This window comes from Protopterus annectens, chromosome 2.part1 (genome assembly GCF_019279795.1).
Source record: "Protopterus annectens isolate FY-2018-M chromosome 2.part1, PAN1.0, whole genome shotgun sequence".
In the NCBI taxonomy this organism is placed as follows: domain Eukaryota; kingdom Metazoa; phylum Chordata; order Ceratodontiformes; family Protopteridae; genus Protopterus; species Protopterus annectens.
Genome location: NC_056729.1, coordinates 1648537015 through 1648557421, shown reverse-complemented (window position 1 = coordinate 1648557421; position 20407 = coordinate 1648537015). Strand labels below are relative to the sequence as shown.

The window sequence follows — 20407 nt, the reverse complement described above, 5'->3', positions numbered from 1 at the left end:
TGCTGGCTCACCCTGACAAACTAAGCTAACAAAAGAAATAAAACAATTGTGATCTGAACTCTGAGTATTCACTGCATGGCTGATTTGGAGTACACACACCTTCAAAGCTCATTGCACACAAGCTACAGGAATTCACTCTACCCACACCACTACAAGCCAATTAGTATGTCACCAATTAATATGCGATATGGATATCCCATCACTGCCAAACAATTAATATGTGACGCTCGTGCCCTGGCTCAGCAATCAAGGCACCTCAATCCTCACCACAAACACCAGAGAGGGGAGTCTCATATAGGAAGAAAAGGATAACAAATACACACAGTAAAGTGCAATTTCCCTTTAGAGCACACAGAGACCACAATCAGTCCAGGGCTGGTCGCTCCTTTGCTCTTCAGGTCCCCAATAAGACTCCCAACTGGCACAGCTATAGGGTCCAGATCTCAGGCAAGCTAAAACATCTAGCACCCTTCTCTGTCTAACCAGTGCTTCGTGTCCCTGCCCAAGTAGCTGGCACACACACAGAAGAGTTTATACAACCACACAAACACTCCTGGGAAAGGCTGACAGGTTCTCCAGCAGTGCCCCCTTTTCCTAGAATATATGGTAGTACCCTGCCACCACCCACTAATAATGATCAGCTACTCAAAGGCCCTTAAAAGGGTGTCCAATTATTACTGTGCGATATTATTATCCAATTGGTAGTATAATTAAACAGTCAAGGCTTATTAGAGTGACTTGGTACAGGAGCCCTATATACATGCAATGTACTCTTAGAGCGTAACTTATCTCTACACAAAACAGCCACAGTTAAAGGGTTTAAAATATTTAATAAATATTAAAAACACAAGACAATACTTCTTACTACACAGTGCTAGTCAAGAGTTCAGCAATCACACGGAAATACTTAAAATAATAGGGCAGTACAGTTCTGACATCACAGAAAAACAGTCTTTCTAGCTATTTCTAAAAGAAAACACTTCTAAAATAACTTACACATAGAAACAGAGTGCTGATGAGTTGGATGGTCAGACAAAAATGCTTATTTATCTCTGGTTCTCTGTTTAAATTGAAATTGCAGCTCTGATTCACATTAACATCATTCTTCACACTTTCCTGGGGTTCCCAGGCTACATCATTCTTCACACTTCTCTGGGTTCCCAGGCTAATGAACTACATTTACATTTTTAACATCTCCTTGTGTTATCTTGCAGCTGGTCAGGAGGCAGAGCAATAAAAATACATTTGCATGTTCAAATCTAGCAATTTAACTCTTGGTTAAAACAATAGAAAGAATGTCTTCATCTAGACTGTCTGGAGACGACTTTAGATCAAAGGGTCACAACATGCTTTTACTTGGTCAGCTTTCTGCCAGCAGTGTGTATTGTTGCCACATTTTTGTAACAGCATTTCTCCATTTAAGACAGCAAGCCTGTGATTCACATTAATATTTACAGATGACAGAATTATCTATAAAATTATATCTGGCTAGGCTGGCAGCCTTCACAACTTCTAATGCACAAGCCCAGTGATTCCTAAACTTTGTTAACACCAACATCCTGGAACAGTTCATCCATTCTCCTACGAGGGGTACAAATATCCTTGACCTTGTACTAATGAACATGGGCGGGGGGGGGGGGTGATGTTAATTACCAAATATAAAGTCCTTGCTTGTTGCATCTGACCATAAGGCATTATTACTTAAAATAAAAGTTAAATCCAAGGATCCAGTGAAACCAAAAACCTTTAGGAACTAGTCCAAGACTAACATTGCTAACACCTTGGCTAAATTCCAAGCACCCCCAAACCCAGAACACACCACAGCATACAATACACGGAGTTATTTACAAAATCTCTGTACAGCCATACTGATGTATACAGCGAGCTGTGTCCATTCATATTAAGAATAAGAAAACTCAAAAGACAAGCCACCCTGGTAGAATCACAATATCAGTCTGTTATACAACTTGGCCAAGTGTAGCAGGAAAAGCACAGTTGTGTACCTACCATTATTGTAAATGTTGGAGTGTATTCACTGTTGCAATCATTACTCTAGGGTTATCCTGCTGGCAGGCTACCCGCAGTCGGCCAGAATTCCAAAGTCTAGGTCTGGCGTTGGTTGCTGTCGCCTCTTACCTGATGTCAGTGCGCCAGGGGTATAAAAGATGCAGCCAACGCCATTTTCTTCAGTTTTTCTTGGCATGATGTCAGGTGCCTCCAAACTGGTAGGCTGCAAAAAATGCCAATAAAAATGCATGCACAAAAATATTTCCTTCATCTACAAGCAAATACACCAAATAGGTTGTATAGGATAGAGAAGTGCAGATAAGTCCCAGCAAAGAAAAGGGGGATGGTGGGTGGATAACCTGGACTGCAACAGTGAATACACTCAAACATCTACATTTATGGTAGGTACACAACTGTACTATGTTCATCTTGTTTCACTGTTGCAGTCATTACTCTTGGGTTGAATCCCAAAGCTGAGGAAGGGTGGCTGGGCTAAATAGGATTAGGAGAGGCTATGAGGCCCTGCAGAACTGCAGTGGCAAAGCCTGCTCTGGACTTGAGTAAAGAGGTAAGTGGTAGTGCTTTGTGAAGGTGTGCAGTGAACTCCAAGTTGCAGCCTCTAAGATATTTTGGTTGGTACTCCTCTGAGGAAGGCTGCTGAAGTGGCTGCTGCTCTGGTGGAATGAGGCCTAATGTCCTTAGGCACTGATTTGCCATGTTGGAAATAGCAGAAGAGGATGCAATGGCCTATCCATTTAGAAATGGTCTGTTTTGAGATAGCCTTGCCTTATGAACCTGCAGCATATGACAATTTGCTCAGACTTTCTGAAAGCTTTAGTTCTGTCCAAGTAGAATCTTAACTGCCTGTGTATATCCAATGAATGTAGAATCTTCTCACCCTTGTTCTGTGGATTAGGATAAAAGGTTGGTAAGTGGATGGTTTTGGTTGCGGGCCACATTGGACACCACCTTAGGCATAAATGTAGGGTTCGTCCTCAGAGAAACCCTGTCTGGATGAAAAATGATGAAAGGTTCCACAGCCATGAGTGCTTGTAACTCAGACTCGTCTTGCAGAGGTTATTGCCAGGAGCGGAGTGGTTTTCCAGGATAAGAATTTTATATTTGCTGTTGATGCTGCCTCGAAAGGGGGCAGTGCGAGTTTTTCCAAAACATAAATTGAGATCCCAGGTCGGAATGGGTGCTCTCCTTGGAGGCCTAATGTTTTTGGCCCCTCTGAGGTACTGTCTAATTAAAGGATGAGAAAAAATAGGTGGTTCCATATTGTAATGGGCTGAAATGGCAGAGGCATGAATCTTGATAGATGAGAAGGAAAGGCCTTTGTTTAGCATCTCAGTTAGGTACTGTAAAATCTGAGGGATATTTGGTACACGCGTGTCAATGCCTTGTTCCTGGTTCCCAGCAGAGAATCTCTTTCATTTTTCTGCATAAGATTTTCTGGTACTGGGCCTCCTGGCCTCCAAGGTAACATCTATAACCGCTTTTGAAAGTGGAGTGTTCTGAATGGCTACAGTATTCACCATGCCGCCAGATTTAAGGTCCTGAGTTGGCTGTGTAGGATCTGTTTTGCTGGGTCAGCAAGTGAGAAGTCTGTGGCAGTATCCATGCTGGACCCGGAGGCAAGCTCTTCAGGATTGGGTACCAGTGCTGGTGTGGCCAGTCTGGTGCAATCAGTATCATTTTTGGCTTCTCTTGTCTGACTTTTAGGAGTACCCTGGGTAGGAGTGGCAGTGGGGGAAAGGCATATACTGTTAGATTTTTCCAGCTGAAGGATAGGGCATCCAATTTCCATGCTTGCTTGTGATACGTCCTTGTGCAAAATCTCTGCAATTGACAGTTGTGAGGGGAGGCAAATAGATCTAGGTCTGGGCATCCACACTTCCTTACTATCTGGCTGAAGACTTGCGGATCCAGTTTCCATTCGTGGGGATCCATGAAGTTTCTGCTTAGTTCGTCTGTCAGACGATTTGTTTTTCCTGGCAGGAATTGTGCTTGCAGTTGAACTTGAAAGGCCAATGCTGTGCCCCATAAGGTCATTGCTTGTCTGTAGAGGGGGTAGGAATGTGCCCCTCCCTGTTTATGTACCACATGACCGTAGTGCTGTCTATCAGTAACTGTCCTGGATGAAGTAGGTCCTTGAAAGCTGTTCAGCTAGCATCTCTTTTTGATTGATGTGAAGATGCATCTGGTTTGCAGGCCATGTGCCCTGAATACATTTTCCTGCCATATGGGCCCCCCCAGACATAATCTGATGCATCCGTTGTCCGTGTTTGTTTAGCTGGGGGTAAACTGAATGGCAGACCTTTGTTGTGGTGATAGGCTTCTGCCCACCACTGAAACTCCTGTTGCAGGCAGGGAATGAGTGCAATTACTGTCTCCAGGCTGTGGCAATGTTGAGTCCAAACACCTTTTAGGTACCACTGTAGTTTTCTCATATGCAGTCTGGCATATGGAATTAGTAGTATGCAGTATGCCATGAAACCCAGGGCCTGCAGGATTTTCCTTGCAGATAAGTGGGTTTTTGTTGCCAAATTTTTGAAATAAGTAGTCAGTTTTTGTTTGTCTGGCGTGAGATAAGCCATCTGGGCAGTTGTATTTAGGCTTGCACCCAGGAATGTTATCTCTTGAGAGGGCACTAGTTTTGATTTCTCTTCACTTACTGTGTACTCTAGGCAAATCCGTAATCTTTTCTCAAACGCCAGGTGCTTTACTAGAATGTCTTTGTTCTCTGCTTGAATTAGGCAGTCGTCCAAGTAGGGGTATATTTGAATTCCTTTTTGTCTGCAAAACGCAATTACTGGTGCCAGGCATTTTGTGAAGACCCTGGGCGCAGTAGATAAGCCAAAGGGCAGTGCAGAGAATTGGTAATGCACTGAGCCAGCTTTGAATCTGAGGTATCTTCTGCAAGACTGTGATTGGGACAGGTAGGTATGCCTCTTTTAGGTCCAAAGTTACGAGCCAAGCTTTCTTGCCCAGCATGGGCAGTAGCTGCTGTAGAGTCAACATCTTGAATTTTGGAACTTCCAGAAACGTGTTTAGTATAGACAGGTCCAGTATTGGTCTCCAGGTTTTGTCCTTTCTGGGTACTAGGAAAAGTCTGGAGTAAACTCCTTGCCCCCGTTCTTCTTGTGGTACATGCTGAATGGCCCTCATATTCAGGAGGGCTGTAATTTGTTTTTGTGCCTCTGCCCATTGATTGTGTGGCAGATCTGGTATGCCTCTTGACCTTGGTAGAATGTGAAAATAGAACCTGTAGCCTTGGGACACTATATTCAGGACCCATTTGTCTTGGGTAATTTTTTTCCAATTTGAAGAAAAAAGTGCTATTTTCCCATTGAGGGGGCTGCCAAAAGAAAAGTGCTTGGATCTGGTAGGGGAAAGTCATTGGGACTGTTTCCTGAAAGGTTGTGATTTGTCTTCTCCGCTTTTGGAGGTAGGAGCACTCCATTGTGGTCTGTAGGCGGCTTGGGGCAGAGATCTCCCTCTTTGTGGTCCGTCTGACGGTGGAAAGGACCAATTTTTAGAAGGCCAGTTTCTGCTAAACCTGGGTGGCTGTACCTGTAGGAAATCCTTGACTGTCTGCATGGATTTTGCTTTATCCTCCATTTTTTCAACACTTCTGCTTTTGTGCCAAACAAAGCATCATACTGTAAAGGTGCGTCTAATAATTTTGCTTTAACATGATCAGGCAGAATTTGTTCCTTTAACCAAGCATGCCTTCTTATAACAGAACCTGTAACAGCGGCCCTGCAAGAGGCCTCCAGAGAATCATAACCACTTTGCAAAGTATGCTTTCCCACTTGTTCAGCCTGCATGCAGTAACTCCTGTAATTCCTTGTTCTCTGAACATTCAGTATTTGTCAACATTTTCTGTTTAAGCGGTGACATTAAATATTGTTGGTATTTGAGCATATGAAACTACAATTTAAAGCCCTTACAGCCAGGGTTGCAGAAGTGTACACTTTTTCCCCCATCTGTCTAAAGACCTGGAATTCCTGTCAGAGGGAACAGGGTTCTTTGCAGTGGAAGCTTTAACCCCCTTGGGACCCTGAGATATAGTTTCTGGGTCAGCTGCGGGGTTTTTATACAGAAATTTATGAGAATCCGGGACCCTGTAGTATCAGTCTGGCTTAGCAGGTGCAGGGGGTAAAGAGTCAGGGGATAGGCCGGACCCTGAAAATACATCTACAATGTCTAGAACAGGTGGAATAGCTAAGGGTCTGTGCTGAGGAAGTAGCAGGAAGTCTCTGAGCCTTTTCTTAGATTCAGAGTAATCTTGGCTCTCCCAGTGGATGTTCCCTCATGGTATGTAGGGTTTCCCCAAAAGAATAATCCTCAGGACGAGAGGCTGAAGGAATGGATTCTTCAGCATCAGAATCCTCGTAGGGAAGCATGGCGTAATCCTGTTCAGAAGAGGAATCAGAGGAAATAGAAACCTGATCAGAAGAATCATACTCGGTCTCTTGCCTAGGCCTCTTATCAGGAGGGGGATGGAAGCCCCTTGATCAAGGTAATTAGGTCTTCGGCCATTTTAAGCATCTGTTGTTTAGGCGTGGAAGTCTGAGTAGGTGAATGCTGTACTTGTTTCTTTGTCTTTAGTGCTGCTTTAGTCTGTCTTTGAAGCTGAAGATGGCTTGATATAAAGTTGTGTAGGTCTGAAGACACCCTCAGAAGCTGATGCCTGTTCAGTGGCTCCAGACCCATCTGAGGGTATGATTTCCAAGTGTCCAATACCTTGAGTATCCACAGGCCCAGTCGGCTCCACATGGGAGTTGGACGTGGCCTGTGGCTCTGAGGTAGCGGGCATCAGGGGCTGCGAAAGCACCTCACTGAGAACCGGCGACTGGCCTAGCAGAGGCTTCGTCGATTTTGGACCTCGGATGCCTATCGTTTTCCTTGCGTTTTTTGTAAACTCCGGTTGTCGGATGGTCCGACGGCATTATGTAGTTAAATCTTCGGCCAAAGTAATGGAAGGCAAAATCGAACCGACGCTTGATAGTGCGTTGGTTAAATCTAGCACAAAACCGACAGCAAGCAACGTTATGATCAGGGCCTAGGCAAGGAATACAGTACGAATGAAATTCCTTATGAGGTATTTGCTTCCCACAAGAAATACAATTGTTAACATTTTTTGACATCTGTCTTGAGCAAGAAAAAAAGTTTCCCCAACGGGGTACTTAGCTTTAATGAAGACTTCGGTCTGAAATTCGTATTTGAAAATCTCAGGAGTCGGCCGACCGGCACTTGCGAACTGCTTTTGCTTCAGGCACCGCTCGGCAAGAACTGAAGAAAATTGCATCGGTTGCATCTTTTATACCCCTGACGCACTGACGTCAGGGAAGAGGTGACAGCAACCGACGCCAGACCTAGACTTTGGAATTCCGGCCGACTACGGGTAGCCTGCCAGCAGGATAACCCAAGGGTGATGACTGCAACAGTGAAACACGAACATCATCCAGATATAATTCCAAACTAACAATAAAACCACTCTGAAGCACCAAATTTTCTAGTTCTGTGCAAGAGGCCATTTGATGGTTCCTCTGTGACAGTGTACAGAAAATTAAGAAATCCTGATAAGACATGGGTAGAAAATACATAAGAATGCCATTCACCCCCCCCCCCCCCCCCCCCAATATCAATCTTTATTTACATGGCAGCACATCACCTTTATCACTATCTCAACTTTAGGCTTTGCTCTATATACAGTAAAAGAAATGGTGCCTTGTCAGGTGAAATACTTAGGTTTCGTACTTCTGGTGTAATAAGAAATTAAAGCACATATTCTGGGCATGAATTTCACCTGGTCTTTTGAGCAGAAATAAAAAGGAATCCCAGCAGAAAATGGATATAATGCTGGAAACAAAAACCCAAGGAAACACCACAACCACGTTAAAGGTCACATGCTGGATTCCTTTTGACAGGTATTAAAAAAAAAACACATGAGCAGATTTACAAGACAGCGCATCACATTTTGTCAGCATGTGGAGTCTGGACCTCACCGCATATGCAATAACAAAAATGTTGCCTTGTCTTCATATATTCTCAATATTAGATCTACCATAGCTTTTTCTGGAGAAATCAAACAGCTCTCAAGGGGAAACTGGGAATAAAGCCAAACTGTTACAAGTCTTCTGAAATATGACATCTTATCTGCCTGTAAGATGCTTTAGCACAAAATACCCTCAACAGTGCCATTTTACCTCCATGGATTTAATTGTCACAATTCTGACTTACTGCATTTGCCAGTATATGATGTTAAGCATAACCCTGAATGCAGTTACAGAAATAATGCCTTACATGTGAAATATTTGATTTTTTTTTTAATTTCTGTTATAATGAAAGTTTAGTGCACATACATTCTTGACATGAATTTCACCCTGCCATTTGAGTACAGATCAAACAGTACTCAAGAGGAAATGATGTACAATAGCTGAGACTATAAAAGCCCCAAATACCTCATTTGCTACCTGTGTAGAAGACCCTATGTCAGCTCCTTACAAGAATTCCCTGTTTTTTTATTAGAATTGTTGTAAGATACCTTGGTGGAAAATGCACTCAAGAATGTAATTTTATCTCTAAGGATTTCAATGCATCTTGACCCCCTACTCAAACAGCAACAGACTGCCTCTGTCAGTACATGGAGTTTAGGCCATACCCTGTTTGCAGTAACAGAAATATCAACTTGCCTGGAGAATTACATACGCTTTTTTGTTTAGTTGCGATAAAGTGACAACATAAGGGTGGTATTCTGGCTGAGAGTTATATTTCACCCTTCTTACCAAATGTTGCACACTCGGCCTGTATAGAAACTATACAACTTGCAGCCTCATGTAGGCCAATCGCAGAGAGCATCAATAATGAGGTATGTTTGTGAAGTATTTAACATTTCAAAATGCTTTGGACATCAGATCTCTACATTCAGTTGGATACCGTAGGTGTGTTGTGCTGTTTGGGTGCAGAGGAAACAGAACTATGTACAATTAATTTCTGACAGCAAAGTCACAATACCAGATATTTTCAGATTCTGTATGTGATAACATTTCAAATGCTAGAACACATCACTTTAAGTAACAAAGAAATGGTACTTTTGTTCTTAACTTACAAAAGCAAAATACATTTATGATGATTTATGTATTCGCCGTCTGTGAAAAATGGAAAAATGTGCGTATATGTTGTGATTTGGCTCTATAAAGACATGTACATTAGGGAGGATGTGAAGTTACTGCAATAAAAGTAACAACTTAAAACCCAAATCAACAGTTGCAACTTCATGGTGTTTTTAAAATAAACACTAGTTACATCTCCTTTCATGCAGTAATGTCCACACTGGAACGCGCCCCCTTCTGAGAGGGTACAGTATCTATAAAGTACAGTTGTGTAAATAAAGTTACCATAAAAGTAGATGTTGAAATGATCACTCTGCAGTAGCCCAACCTATATGGGTAATAGCCTTCTTTGATATAACGGCTGGCAGCTCCCAAAGCCTCGGGTTGCTTTCCTTCTTCTATATAATGGTTGGCCAGCTCCCAAAGCCTCGGGTTGCTTTCATTCTTCGACAGAACGGCTGGCAGCTCCCAAAGCCTCAGGTTGCTTTTCTTAGATATAACGGTTGGTCGGCTCCCAATGCCTCAGGTTGCTTTCGTTCTTCGATAGAACGGCTGGCAGCTCCCAATGCCTCAGGTTGCTTCCCACACTCCCAAGCCATCAGGCAGCCAGAGATGAGATAACTAAAAGACTGGTTTACATGCAAAGCCCTTCACAGCTTTCATGACAGGGAAGGGGGAGGATAAAGCCCTAAAAAGAACAATGCTAGGGAAAAGAGGATTATGAGCTGCACTGCAATCATAACTGGCTTAGTAAATGTTTTTTTTTTTCTCTTCACTTGAAGAGCTGAGGGGGCGGGGCACTGGTTCATGGTATCAGTGCTGGGTGCTGGTTGAACCAGCTACACCCTAGTAGATGATGTAGGAATATAACGCTGGATAAATATCACCTTACACTACTAAGCATCATCAAATTACATCCAAAAAAATGTAAATTAAAAAAAAATAAACCAGAAAAGAACATAAGTACAGTTGTATACACTTACCATAAATGTAGATGTTAGAGTGTATTTCACTATTGCAGTCCTAACAAATGGGTTATCAGACTCCCGGCAGCCCTTAAAATCGGCCAGAATCCAAAGGCAAGTAAAAATGACATCGGCTGCTGTCGGTTGTAAAGGACGTCAGGGCGTCCGATACAAAAGGAGGCATCCGATGTCACTTCCTCAGTCTTTCTTGCCCTAACAGTCAGAAGCTCCCAAAAATAAAGCTTGAACCAAAAGCACTTTTGGCAAATATCCAATTTAGCCTGTACCTCTGGAAAAGAGAGTAGGACCAAAAAAGGGGGAAGGAGGGACGGAAACCAGGACTGCAACTGTGAATACATTCGAACATCTACATTTATGGTTAAGTGTACACAACTGTACTATGTTCATGTTTCACTGCTGCAGTCCTAACAAATGGGTTGATTACCAAAGCCCAGAGAAAAGGGAGGAACCACCAACAGAATCTAGGGTTGGCGATAATGCCCTGCAACACAGCAGTGGCAAACCCTGCCCTGGCTATGGAAAACAGAGGCAAATTACAATGTTTTATGAAAGTGTTAAAAGAAGACCATGTGGCAGCCTCCAAAATATCTTTAGTAGGGACACCCCTTAAAAAGGTTGAAGTGGAAGCTGCTCTAGTTGAGTGGGTCCTAACCCCATGAAGAGGAACCTTGCCATGAAAGGAATAACAAAAGGTGATACAATGTGCAATCCACTTGGAAATGGTCTGCTTAGAAATAGCCTTGAGCTCCAGGGGCAAAACTGACTAATAACTGTGCTGACTTCCGAAGGTCTTTAGTCCTGTCCAGGTAAAACCTGAGCTGTCTGCACATCAAGAGAATGTAGGATCCTTTCACCTCTATTTCGAGGATAAGGAAATAAGGTAGGAAGGTGTATGAACTGAGTAAGAGTCGAGCTAGAAACCACCTTGGGCATAAAGGAGGGATTGGTTCTCAGAAACCCTATCGGCATGGAAACCAAGAATAGGCTCCACAGCCAAAGCTTACAGCTCTGAATCCCTCCTTGCTGAAGTTATCGCCAAGAGGAAAGCAGTCTACCAAGAGAAAAGCTTTAAATCTGCAGTGGCAGCTGACTCTAAAGGAGGAAGGGCGAGTTTCTCTAGAACAAAATTAAGATCCCAGGCTGGAATAGGTGCCCTTCTGGGAGGTTTTAAGTTGCAAGCACCTCTGAGAAACATTTTCATCAGGGGAGGAGAGAAAATGGGCTGTTCAAAAGAAAAATGGCTGAAGCATGGAGCTTGAAAGAGGAAAAAGACAGACCACGCTGAAGCAATTCAGCCAGGTATTCCAGGATTAGAGGAAGGGTAGGCTGAGAAGATGATGCCCCTCTAACCTGCATCCAATGAGAGAACCTTTCCCATTTGCCAGTGTAGGACTTCCTAGTGCTAGGCCTCCTGGCCTCCCTCAGCACGTCAACTACCTGCTGGGAAAGGGAAGAAGATATGGAAGGAGTCATACAATGAGCCATCCTGCCAAATGGAGGGACTGAAGATGAGGATGCAGAATGATTCCCCCTTCCTGAACCAAAAGATCCAGCTTCAGAGGAAGATGCCAAGGAGGAAACTGGGAGAGACTGCGAAGCAGTGTTTACCAATGCTGTCTGGGTCACTCCAGAGCTATGAAAATAGTCCTTGGTCGTTCGTTCCTGATCTTCAATAACACTCTGGGAAGAGGAGGGAAGGCGTAGACAGATAGCAACATCCAAGAGAAGGACAGTGCATCCACTCTCGCCAGGCTCTTCTGTGATGCTGTCTGGTGCAAAAAGAGGTAGAAGATGGTTGTCTGGGGAGGAGAAAAGATGCACTTGAGGTGTACCCCAACGTTGAATGATGCTTTGAAAACCTGATCTGTTCAGCTGCCACTCGTGAGGATCCAGGGTTCGCCTGCTCAAGTGGTCTGCCAAAACATTGAGCCTTCCTGGAAGAAACTGAGCTAGGAGATGCAGGTCCAGGGATGCTGCCATGGACTAAAGATTCATACGTTGTCTGCACAAAGGGTAAGAGTGAGTCCCTCCCTGCTTGTTGATTTACCACACGACTGTGGTATTGTCTGTTCTGACAAGCAGGGTCCCACGAGAAAGAAGATGCTTGAAAGCTAGTAAGGCCTGCTGAACTGCAATCAGTTCTTTTAGATTTATGTGCAGGTGCATCTGCTGGGCGTTCCAATGTCCCTGTATGCATCTTCCATCCAGGTGTGCTCCCCAGGCATAGTCCGATGCATTGAGTGGCAGGAGCTGGTCGAAAACGCATGCCTTTGTTTTGTAGACAGGCTGTTGCCCACCACAGAAACTCCGTCTGCAGAGATGGAAGCAGAGGACTTATCATATCCAGGTCCTGTGTGTGTTGACACCAAATGTTCTTGAGGTACTACTGCAATTTCCTTATATGCAGTCTTGCATATGGAATCGTGAGTATACAAGATGCCATGAATCCCAGAGCTTGCAGGTATTTCCTTGCAGGGAGCTGGGACAGGCTTGCCAAGTCCTTGAAGTAAATTGAAAGAGTTGTCTGCTTCTCCTGGGTGAGATATATCATCTGGGTGGCTGTATTCAGACTCGCTCCCAGCAATGTTATCTCCTTGGATGGTACCATTTTTGATTTTTCCAAGTTGAGAGTATAACCCAGAGAAGAGTTTTTACGAATTCCAGGTCCTTTAGTAGCGGTTCCTGAGAACTTGCTTGAATCAGACAGTTGTCCAAGTATGGGTAAAGCTGAATTTTCTTCTGCCTGCAAAAAGCAATGACTGGAGCCAGGCACGTTGTGAAGACTCTGGGAGCAGTAGATAAGCCAAAGGGCAGTGCAGAGAACTGATAATGTTGCTTGCCCACTCTGAAACAAATATACTGTCTGCAACTTTCCCTGAAAGAGATGTGCAGATAAGCCTCGAAGATACAAGGTCACCCAGCCAGGAATCCTTTTTTTAGCATTGGAAGCAACTGATGCAGAGTGAGAACTTTGAACTTTAGAATTAGAAAAGAGTTCAGAATGGAAAGATCTAGGATAGGATGCCAGGTGTCTTTTTGGAACTAGGAAAAGCCTGGAATAAAAGCCCTGGCCTACCTGCTGAGCAGGAACAGATTCTATTACTCCCAGATGAGACAGACAAAATTAGCTTTTATACTTCTGCCCTTTGGTTTGGAGGAATGTCCGAGAATCCCTTGGGAGCTGGAAAGGTGTGGAAAGAAAACTGCCCTAGGGACATCGTTCTGAAGACCCATTTGTTGTCTGTGATAGTGGCCCAGACATCTGAAAAAAGAGCCGACCTTCCCCCTACAGGACTCTCCAGGCAAGCAAGACCAGGCAGAAGTTGTAAAAAGTCAGAGTGTGCTCTGATTGAGATGCAGGCTTGGAGCTTCCATCCTTAAGTGGAAGCCTGCCACCCCCTTGACCTTTGAAGGGTAGCCATCTGCCCCTAGAAGATTTGTAACCTCTAGTCCTGGAACAGTTCTATCTGCTGGTATCAGGAAAGGTCCAACTCTTGGAAGGGTAATTCCTGCTAAAGCGAGGGGGTTGAGCTTGCAGAAAATCCTTAACAGTTTGCATAGACTTGGCCTTATCCTCCCCCTTCCTAAGTACCTCCTCAGCTTTGCTGCCAAAAAGATTGTCTTTATGCAAGGGTACATCCAAAAGCGTAGCCTTGACAGGTTCTGGAAGAGGCTGTTCTCTGGGACAAGCGTGCCTTCTAATAAACAGACCCAGTAGCCGTAGCCCTACTGGAGGCCTCAAGGATGTCAAAACCACAATGCAAAGTATGCTTATTGACCAGAGTGGCTGAATTCAGCAAATCCTGCATGTCTTTATTCTCTGCCAAAAGAGGTACACTTGCGATCTAAGACTTAATAGCCTCCAAAGTGTGCTGCTGATACTTCAGCATATGAAACAGCCAATTAGTAGCCCTAATAGCTAGGGTGGCAGAGGTATAAACTTTCCTGCCCCACCTATCTAGATTCCTAGATTCCCTGTCAGAAGGAACAGGATTCCTGGTAACAGTGGCCTTAACTCCTTTAGGGCCCTGAGAAATAAACTCTGGATCCACCAACGGGTTCCAGAAAAGAAACCGATGAGAATCAGGGACTCTGTAGTACCTGTCAGGTTTCCTGGGAGCAGGAGGAACTGAATTTGGAGACAAGGAACCTTCCAGAAAAACATCAACAACTTTCAACACAGGTGGAATAGCAAGAGGCTTATGCTGAGGTAAATCCAGAAACTCCCTAATCAGTTTCTTGGATTGGGGATAATCCTGACTTTCCCATTTAAAATGTTCCCTGAGGGTATTTAAAGTATCACCAAAAGAGAAATCCTCTGGAGGAGAGGCCAAAGGGATGGACTCCTCTGCATATGAATCCTCAAAAGGAGAAAATTCCTCATCAGCAGAAATAGATCCTGAACAGGATAAAACCTCAGGAGAAACATCTCTACTCCTTTTAGGAAAAGGAGGCTGAGAACCCCTAAGAGTGAACAAGAAGGAATTGGAGCCTGCCTTTTCACAGGCTTACGAATGGAAGATTTACCTGCAAGCCTGCAGCAGAAGTCGAAGGAAGAACTTTGCTGTCAGGACGTAAAATGGAGGCCTCTGACACTGGAGTCAGCTTAGCAGCTCCGGCTCCATCAGAAGAGGCAACTGACTACAGGTCTGGAGACAAAATGGAAGCCGAAGGCCTAAGGGACTCGGACTCAATCAAGGCCTGCAGTTGTACATCTACGGCCAGCAGGGACTGCGAAAGTGTCTCAATGGCTCCCACCTGACCAGCGACCAACTTAACCTCAGAGCACTTAGATTTCTGAGGCATGTCACGGTCCTTACCCTTACGTTTTTTCAGAATATCCGAAGCCTGAAGACCGACGGATGCCATACCAACGAACTTAGGCCAAACTCCAAAATGCCTAGCCAAAATCTTAGCCAGACAACAGATAGTACGCGGATTAAAAGAGGCTCAGAGATTACAATTGGGAACGTCATGGTCAAGGCCTAAACAAATAATGCAATATGAATGAAAATCTCTATGGGGAATCTGCTTTCAACAGGTAAGGCAATTATTAGCTTTTTCTGATATTCGTTAAGGCAAGAAAAGAGGATCCCCTAATGGGGTACTCAGCTGTAGTAGACTTTGCTTGCAGTCAGACACCAAAGGTAAACTGCCGACCGGCACTCGTACATAAAAAGCTTCTCCTTCGGGCTCTACAGCAAGACTGAGGAAGTGACATCGGCTGCCTCCTTTTGTATCAGATGCCCTGACGTCCTTTACAACAGATGGCAGCCAATGTCATTTTTACCTTTGGTATTCTGGCCGATCAAGGGCTGCCAGGAGCTGGAGAATCCATTTGTTAGGGCTGCAACAGTGAAACACGAACATCTGTTGCTATATAAAAAAAAATTCCAGGAAACAACCCAATAAACTTTTAAGCAGCAAGCTGCAGAGACTTCAGCTTGCCCACAGATCAAAGAACGAGTATGAATCTGCAACACTTAACACTTCGACATGCAGAGTCATACACTGGCTACTATATACCAACTAGAATTTTTAAGTAAAATCCCTTATTTTGAAATGGATTACATGAAATTCTGTACCTCTGGAACCATAACATAACTAAATGTTTCCATATCTGGAAAATATACTTGTTTTTCTTTACCCAAAACTCTATGCTACAGTTTGAGAAATCCTTGCTGGTACTACATGTCATCATTCCAAGAATGAGCTTACAGAAAAGCGTGAATAGATGAAAGAAAATAAACCACAAAAAAAAAAAAACTTGAAACTTCCTATTTCACAGAATTAACTACAACCATCTAAAACACAGCTGCTAAGGAAATATAACAGTGATTGAAAATGTGAATATATCAATGTCCCTTACACAAACTCTTTTAAACTATCAACTTACCTGAAGATGTGTGAGTATATATCATTGCTGCCTGCAAAACAAATGACAGTATCAAACACACTGTAGAACCCTTTGCAAAAAGTTACAACTCTGATATCACAGCTCTACAAACAAAATAATTTGTACCTCAGTGAAACAAATATTTGGTAACCTGATACTGCAGACATTCTGACCATTTGCTAGATAAATCTTTCACAGGCTGCCTGGAACACTTCTCATTTCTCAGTTCTTCCAAAAGCAAAAACGAAGGAAGGAAAAAAAAGAACAGAAGCACAGAGAAAGACATGCAATGGAGAACCACTGAAGGTGGGAGATAATGGAAGGGTGTGATCTATAGCTATGATAAGTACATAACTTTAACAACAAGTGGTCTGTATCAATAGCCATTACGACATACTTACTAGGTGGGTGACCAAAGTTATGGGAAGACACCACAGACAACAGCCTTAAGAGCACTCTCTCCCTCTCAACCTTCTCTCAGGAAATATCACCAAATACAACTCCCACTAGGGAACAGGTCCTTAATGCTTTCTCCAAGACGAAGAACAATGCATCAATAGGCCCAGACAATATCCCAGGATGCCTTCTAAATAGCATGAAACATGACCTATCAGGGCCTCTGGAATTACTATTCAACTGTAGCCTCCAAACAGGCTTCGTGCCTCATGAATGGAGAACGGCAACAATCATCCCTCTGCACAAATGTGGGCCAACTACAGAACTTGAAACTACAGACCCATACATCTCACTAGTCTTGTATGTAAAGCCATGGAAAGGATGATCATGGAGATGATCAACAGAGATATAGTAAACCTCCAGACACTGGACCCAACCTAGCTTGGTTTCATCAAGGGCAGATCATGCCTACTCAATCTGATGGTCTTCAAGAAGGTCAACAAATCAATGAATGAGGGCAAAGTCATTCACACTGCCCACCTTGACCTGGCCAAGGCATCTGACAATACCCCACTCAGGTATTGACAAACTCTATGTTCGGTACAAACCCGAATGTCACCTTGTGGACAGCCAACTGGCTCACAGACAGGACCCAAGAAGTTAAAATTGAGGAGTCCACCTCTACAAAAAGGCCAGTCACAAGTGAAGTCCCCTCAGGGACCGGTCCTTGTACTGCTCCTTTTTGCCATTTACTTCTCAGAAGTCAAGGCCAACTGTCAGTGGTCTCTGGATGATGAAATTTGCAGATTATTGTAAATTAGGAGCAGTCTGAATCTCACACTGACAAATGCTCTCTAGGAGGGGCTGACAGAAACAACTGGTGTCAGAGCGATGGACTGCATAATAGCATCCTTTGGAAAGTCATCCATCCCTGGTAATTACCATACTGACAACACACCCCTTGTAGTAGTAGTCAGGGACTTGGGGACCACATAGACAGTAATCTAGCCTTTGATCATCACGCGTCTACAGTGGTGAGGAAATATTTCTATGTTGCGTAACTTAAGTCCAAGGACGTCATTGTTCCACTGTATTCGGCATTCATCAGACCTATCATTGAGTACAATGCCCCCTTTTGTATGTACCCAACTAGGCATATCCAACAACTTAAACATCCACAGAGGTTCCTCACTAAGAGTACAGGGCACAAGTAATATCTCTTATGCACACCGCCTCAGGGCCCTATCCCTGTATTGTCTCCTACAGGCCTTTGGGGGGAGATCTATACCTGGCATACAGGCCATTGTCAGACCCCACTCTGATGGACCTCCTGCATATCCACAAAACAAACAGCATCAAAATTCCCCATTCTAAAGACTTAAACCTTGCCTGTGTTATCAAAAGGGCTGCTGGAGAGATAGGTATGTATCCCAGATACTACCCAGTTTATGGAACAGGCTCCCTATCTATGTGAAGCAGAGTTCCTCCCTAACCCAATTCAAGTGCAACTTGGACAACTGGATGGGAAACCGGAAATTCATCCCTGGTTTGACACCTATGTCTCTAATGGACAGAGGTAACCTACAAATGGTTCATCTCCCAGGCCCATGCTTACACTTATCAAGGGCATCAGAACTTGTTAGACATTTACAAAGATGTGCATCTGGAGTTTCTCTCCCTGGTCAAGCAAGTAGCCACTGCCCTCATGAAATGCCCCCTGAAAACAGTACGAAGTCTACCTAATGTGGAAACTATGCCCTTACTATCCTTAATGCCCAGCTCATACTTGGCAACAGAAACAAAACTCATTCTTGCTGGAAGATCTGGTTTTGTCCATGTAGAATCAAAGCTGCCTGTGAATGTGCATACAAGGAAGAACATAGTAACTACAGCTAGAGCACTAAGGTAAAAATGCAGGCAAACAGGTTCATAGGTCATATACTGGGTTAATGATCACCAGGGCCTTCATAAGCCTAGCCATGCAATCCAAACTAACTGAATTATGTTTGTGAGTATCATGGGCATTTATTAGGAGGGGTATATTAGTCAGGAAGTTAAGCGGTTATGTGCGAGGGAGGGGGTATGTTAGTTTGGGTATTACTGCCTGCCACTGTATCAAAAATGTGGGAGGCCAGACCCAGGATAAATATCCAACTTCCCATCCATTAGTTAAGTTTATGCTTAAATAGGTTTAGGTGTGGACTCTGCTTTTCATAAATGGGGAACCTGTTCCACAGGATGAGGATCCTCTAAGATACTGTCTTGCCAACATGTCTTATTTATGTCACAAGCAAAATTTAAATCCTTGGACCTAGTGGTTTTGATGCTATTCAGTTTGCAGATGTGCAAAAAATCCATCAGAGCTGGACCTGAGGATGCCCTGTATGCCAGGCATAGATCACCTCTTAACCAGTATGACAGAGCATATAGATGCAGCTTTAAAGGAAATGCATGTAAGACAAGTGCTTAGACCCTGGATTCTACTGGTAAGGAACCTTTGTGGGCATTCCAAATGTTACACATCTGGTCGGGTATATGATGAAAGCGACATACTCAAAGGATGGGTCTGATAAGGGCCGAATAAAGAGGTACTATGGATTTCGATGCCATGCACACTTATAACCTGGGTGACATACAATCATCTTCTTACTACCCTGGCCACATGTTGGTCAAAAGCCAGATTTATTGTCTACATATGTTCCCAGATCCCTGACTACTGGATCAGCTCTTAGGTGTCTTACTGATGGAGTAATTAGTCTGGGTGGTAGTTTCCTCACTATGTACTGTAGTGCATTTCTTGGCACAGAGTGTTAGTCCATGACTTTGTCAATATTTTGTCTGCGTTAGCCCACTTGTAAGATGTTTGTGCCATGGGGGGAAATCTATGATAGCTCCCAACTTGCAGTCATCTGTGAACTTGGTCAGCAAAAGGTCTCTGACATTAGCTTTTACCTCTGAGAAGTAGATGCCAAATAACAGTAGTTCCAGCAGAGAACCCTGAGGTACCTCACTAGTAACTAATCTCTTAATAGATTTAGTATCACCAATCCTGGCTTCGTGGTCCTATCTGTGACCCAGCTGGCAATCCAGGGAGGTAACAGTTCAGTAAGTTTACAAACTATACCAGAGTTTGGCAGTGTATCAGATACCTTAGCTGGGTCCAGGTAGGTGTTATGCACAGTTTTCCACTCATCCACTGCCTTGGCGACCTTTTCAAGAAGTCCACCAGGTTTAGTAGTCATGATCTTCCCTTGACAAAGCAAACTAAGCAGGGTCCAGTATCTACAGGATGCATATGTCTTGGTTGATAATTTCCATGATAATTCATTCCATGGCTTTGCATATTAGACTAGTCAAAAATAACAGGAATGTAGTTTACAGTGCCAGTTGATGGTCCACCCTTAAGTAGGATAACCACTGTAGTCCTCCATTCTTGTGGTACAAAGCCTGTTCTGAGGCTACAGTTGAAAAAGGACTCAAGTGATCCTGATAGGTCATGTTGTCAGCTATTTAGGAGGCATTCATGGTTGTTGACGGGGCTCACTGAGGCTGTGTTTTTAGCCTTAGTAAGCATTGCCAGGACCGGCTCCCTGTTAATAGTTGGGGGATATGTCCATAGTTCATAGATTAGCACTAGGGTAACTGCCCTTGTGAGCCATTTTAAGCCTAGCCAATTATCGTTTGAGAGACTCAAACCCTGCACCTTGCGTTTGCAAGGCAAACACCTTAACCATTAGGCCACCTTCCCAGGAGACCACCACAAGGTGGTTTTTCATGGAGGGAGGCAGGGGAGAATGGGGGGGGTTGAAGTTTGAACTGAATTGGTCAGCCTTCAAATTTGCTATGTCGCTCTGCTCAATGAAGGCGGCACCACTGACCACAATTTTGGCACACAGATGTGCGCTGCCTTTGAGCTTTCAGACATAACTGTACAAGGCCTTGTGGTGGTCTTCAGCCTGCTTGACCTCAATACTTGGCCTTGTTGCATTTAACTAGTC

At 43.8% G+C, this 20407-nt stretch overlaps 1 protein-coding gene across 3 annotated transcripts in view; it reads right to left on the bottom strand.

Moving 5' to 3' along the window:
• Positions 1 to 20407, bottom strand: part of CCHR2.PART1H1orf159 (chromosome chr2.part1 C1orf159 homolog) — a 603467-nt gene that overhangs the window by 22928 nt on the left and 560132 nt on the right. For all 3 annotated transcript variants that reach the window (XM_044063076.1, XM_044063078.1, XM_044063077.1), the window contains one exon: positions 16014 to 16044. In XM_044063076.1, coding sequence (XP_043919011.1) covers positions 16014 to 16044 — 31 coding nt within the window. The remainder of the gene's footprint in view (positions 1 to 16013; positions 16045 to 20407) is intronic.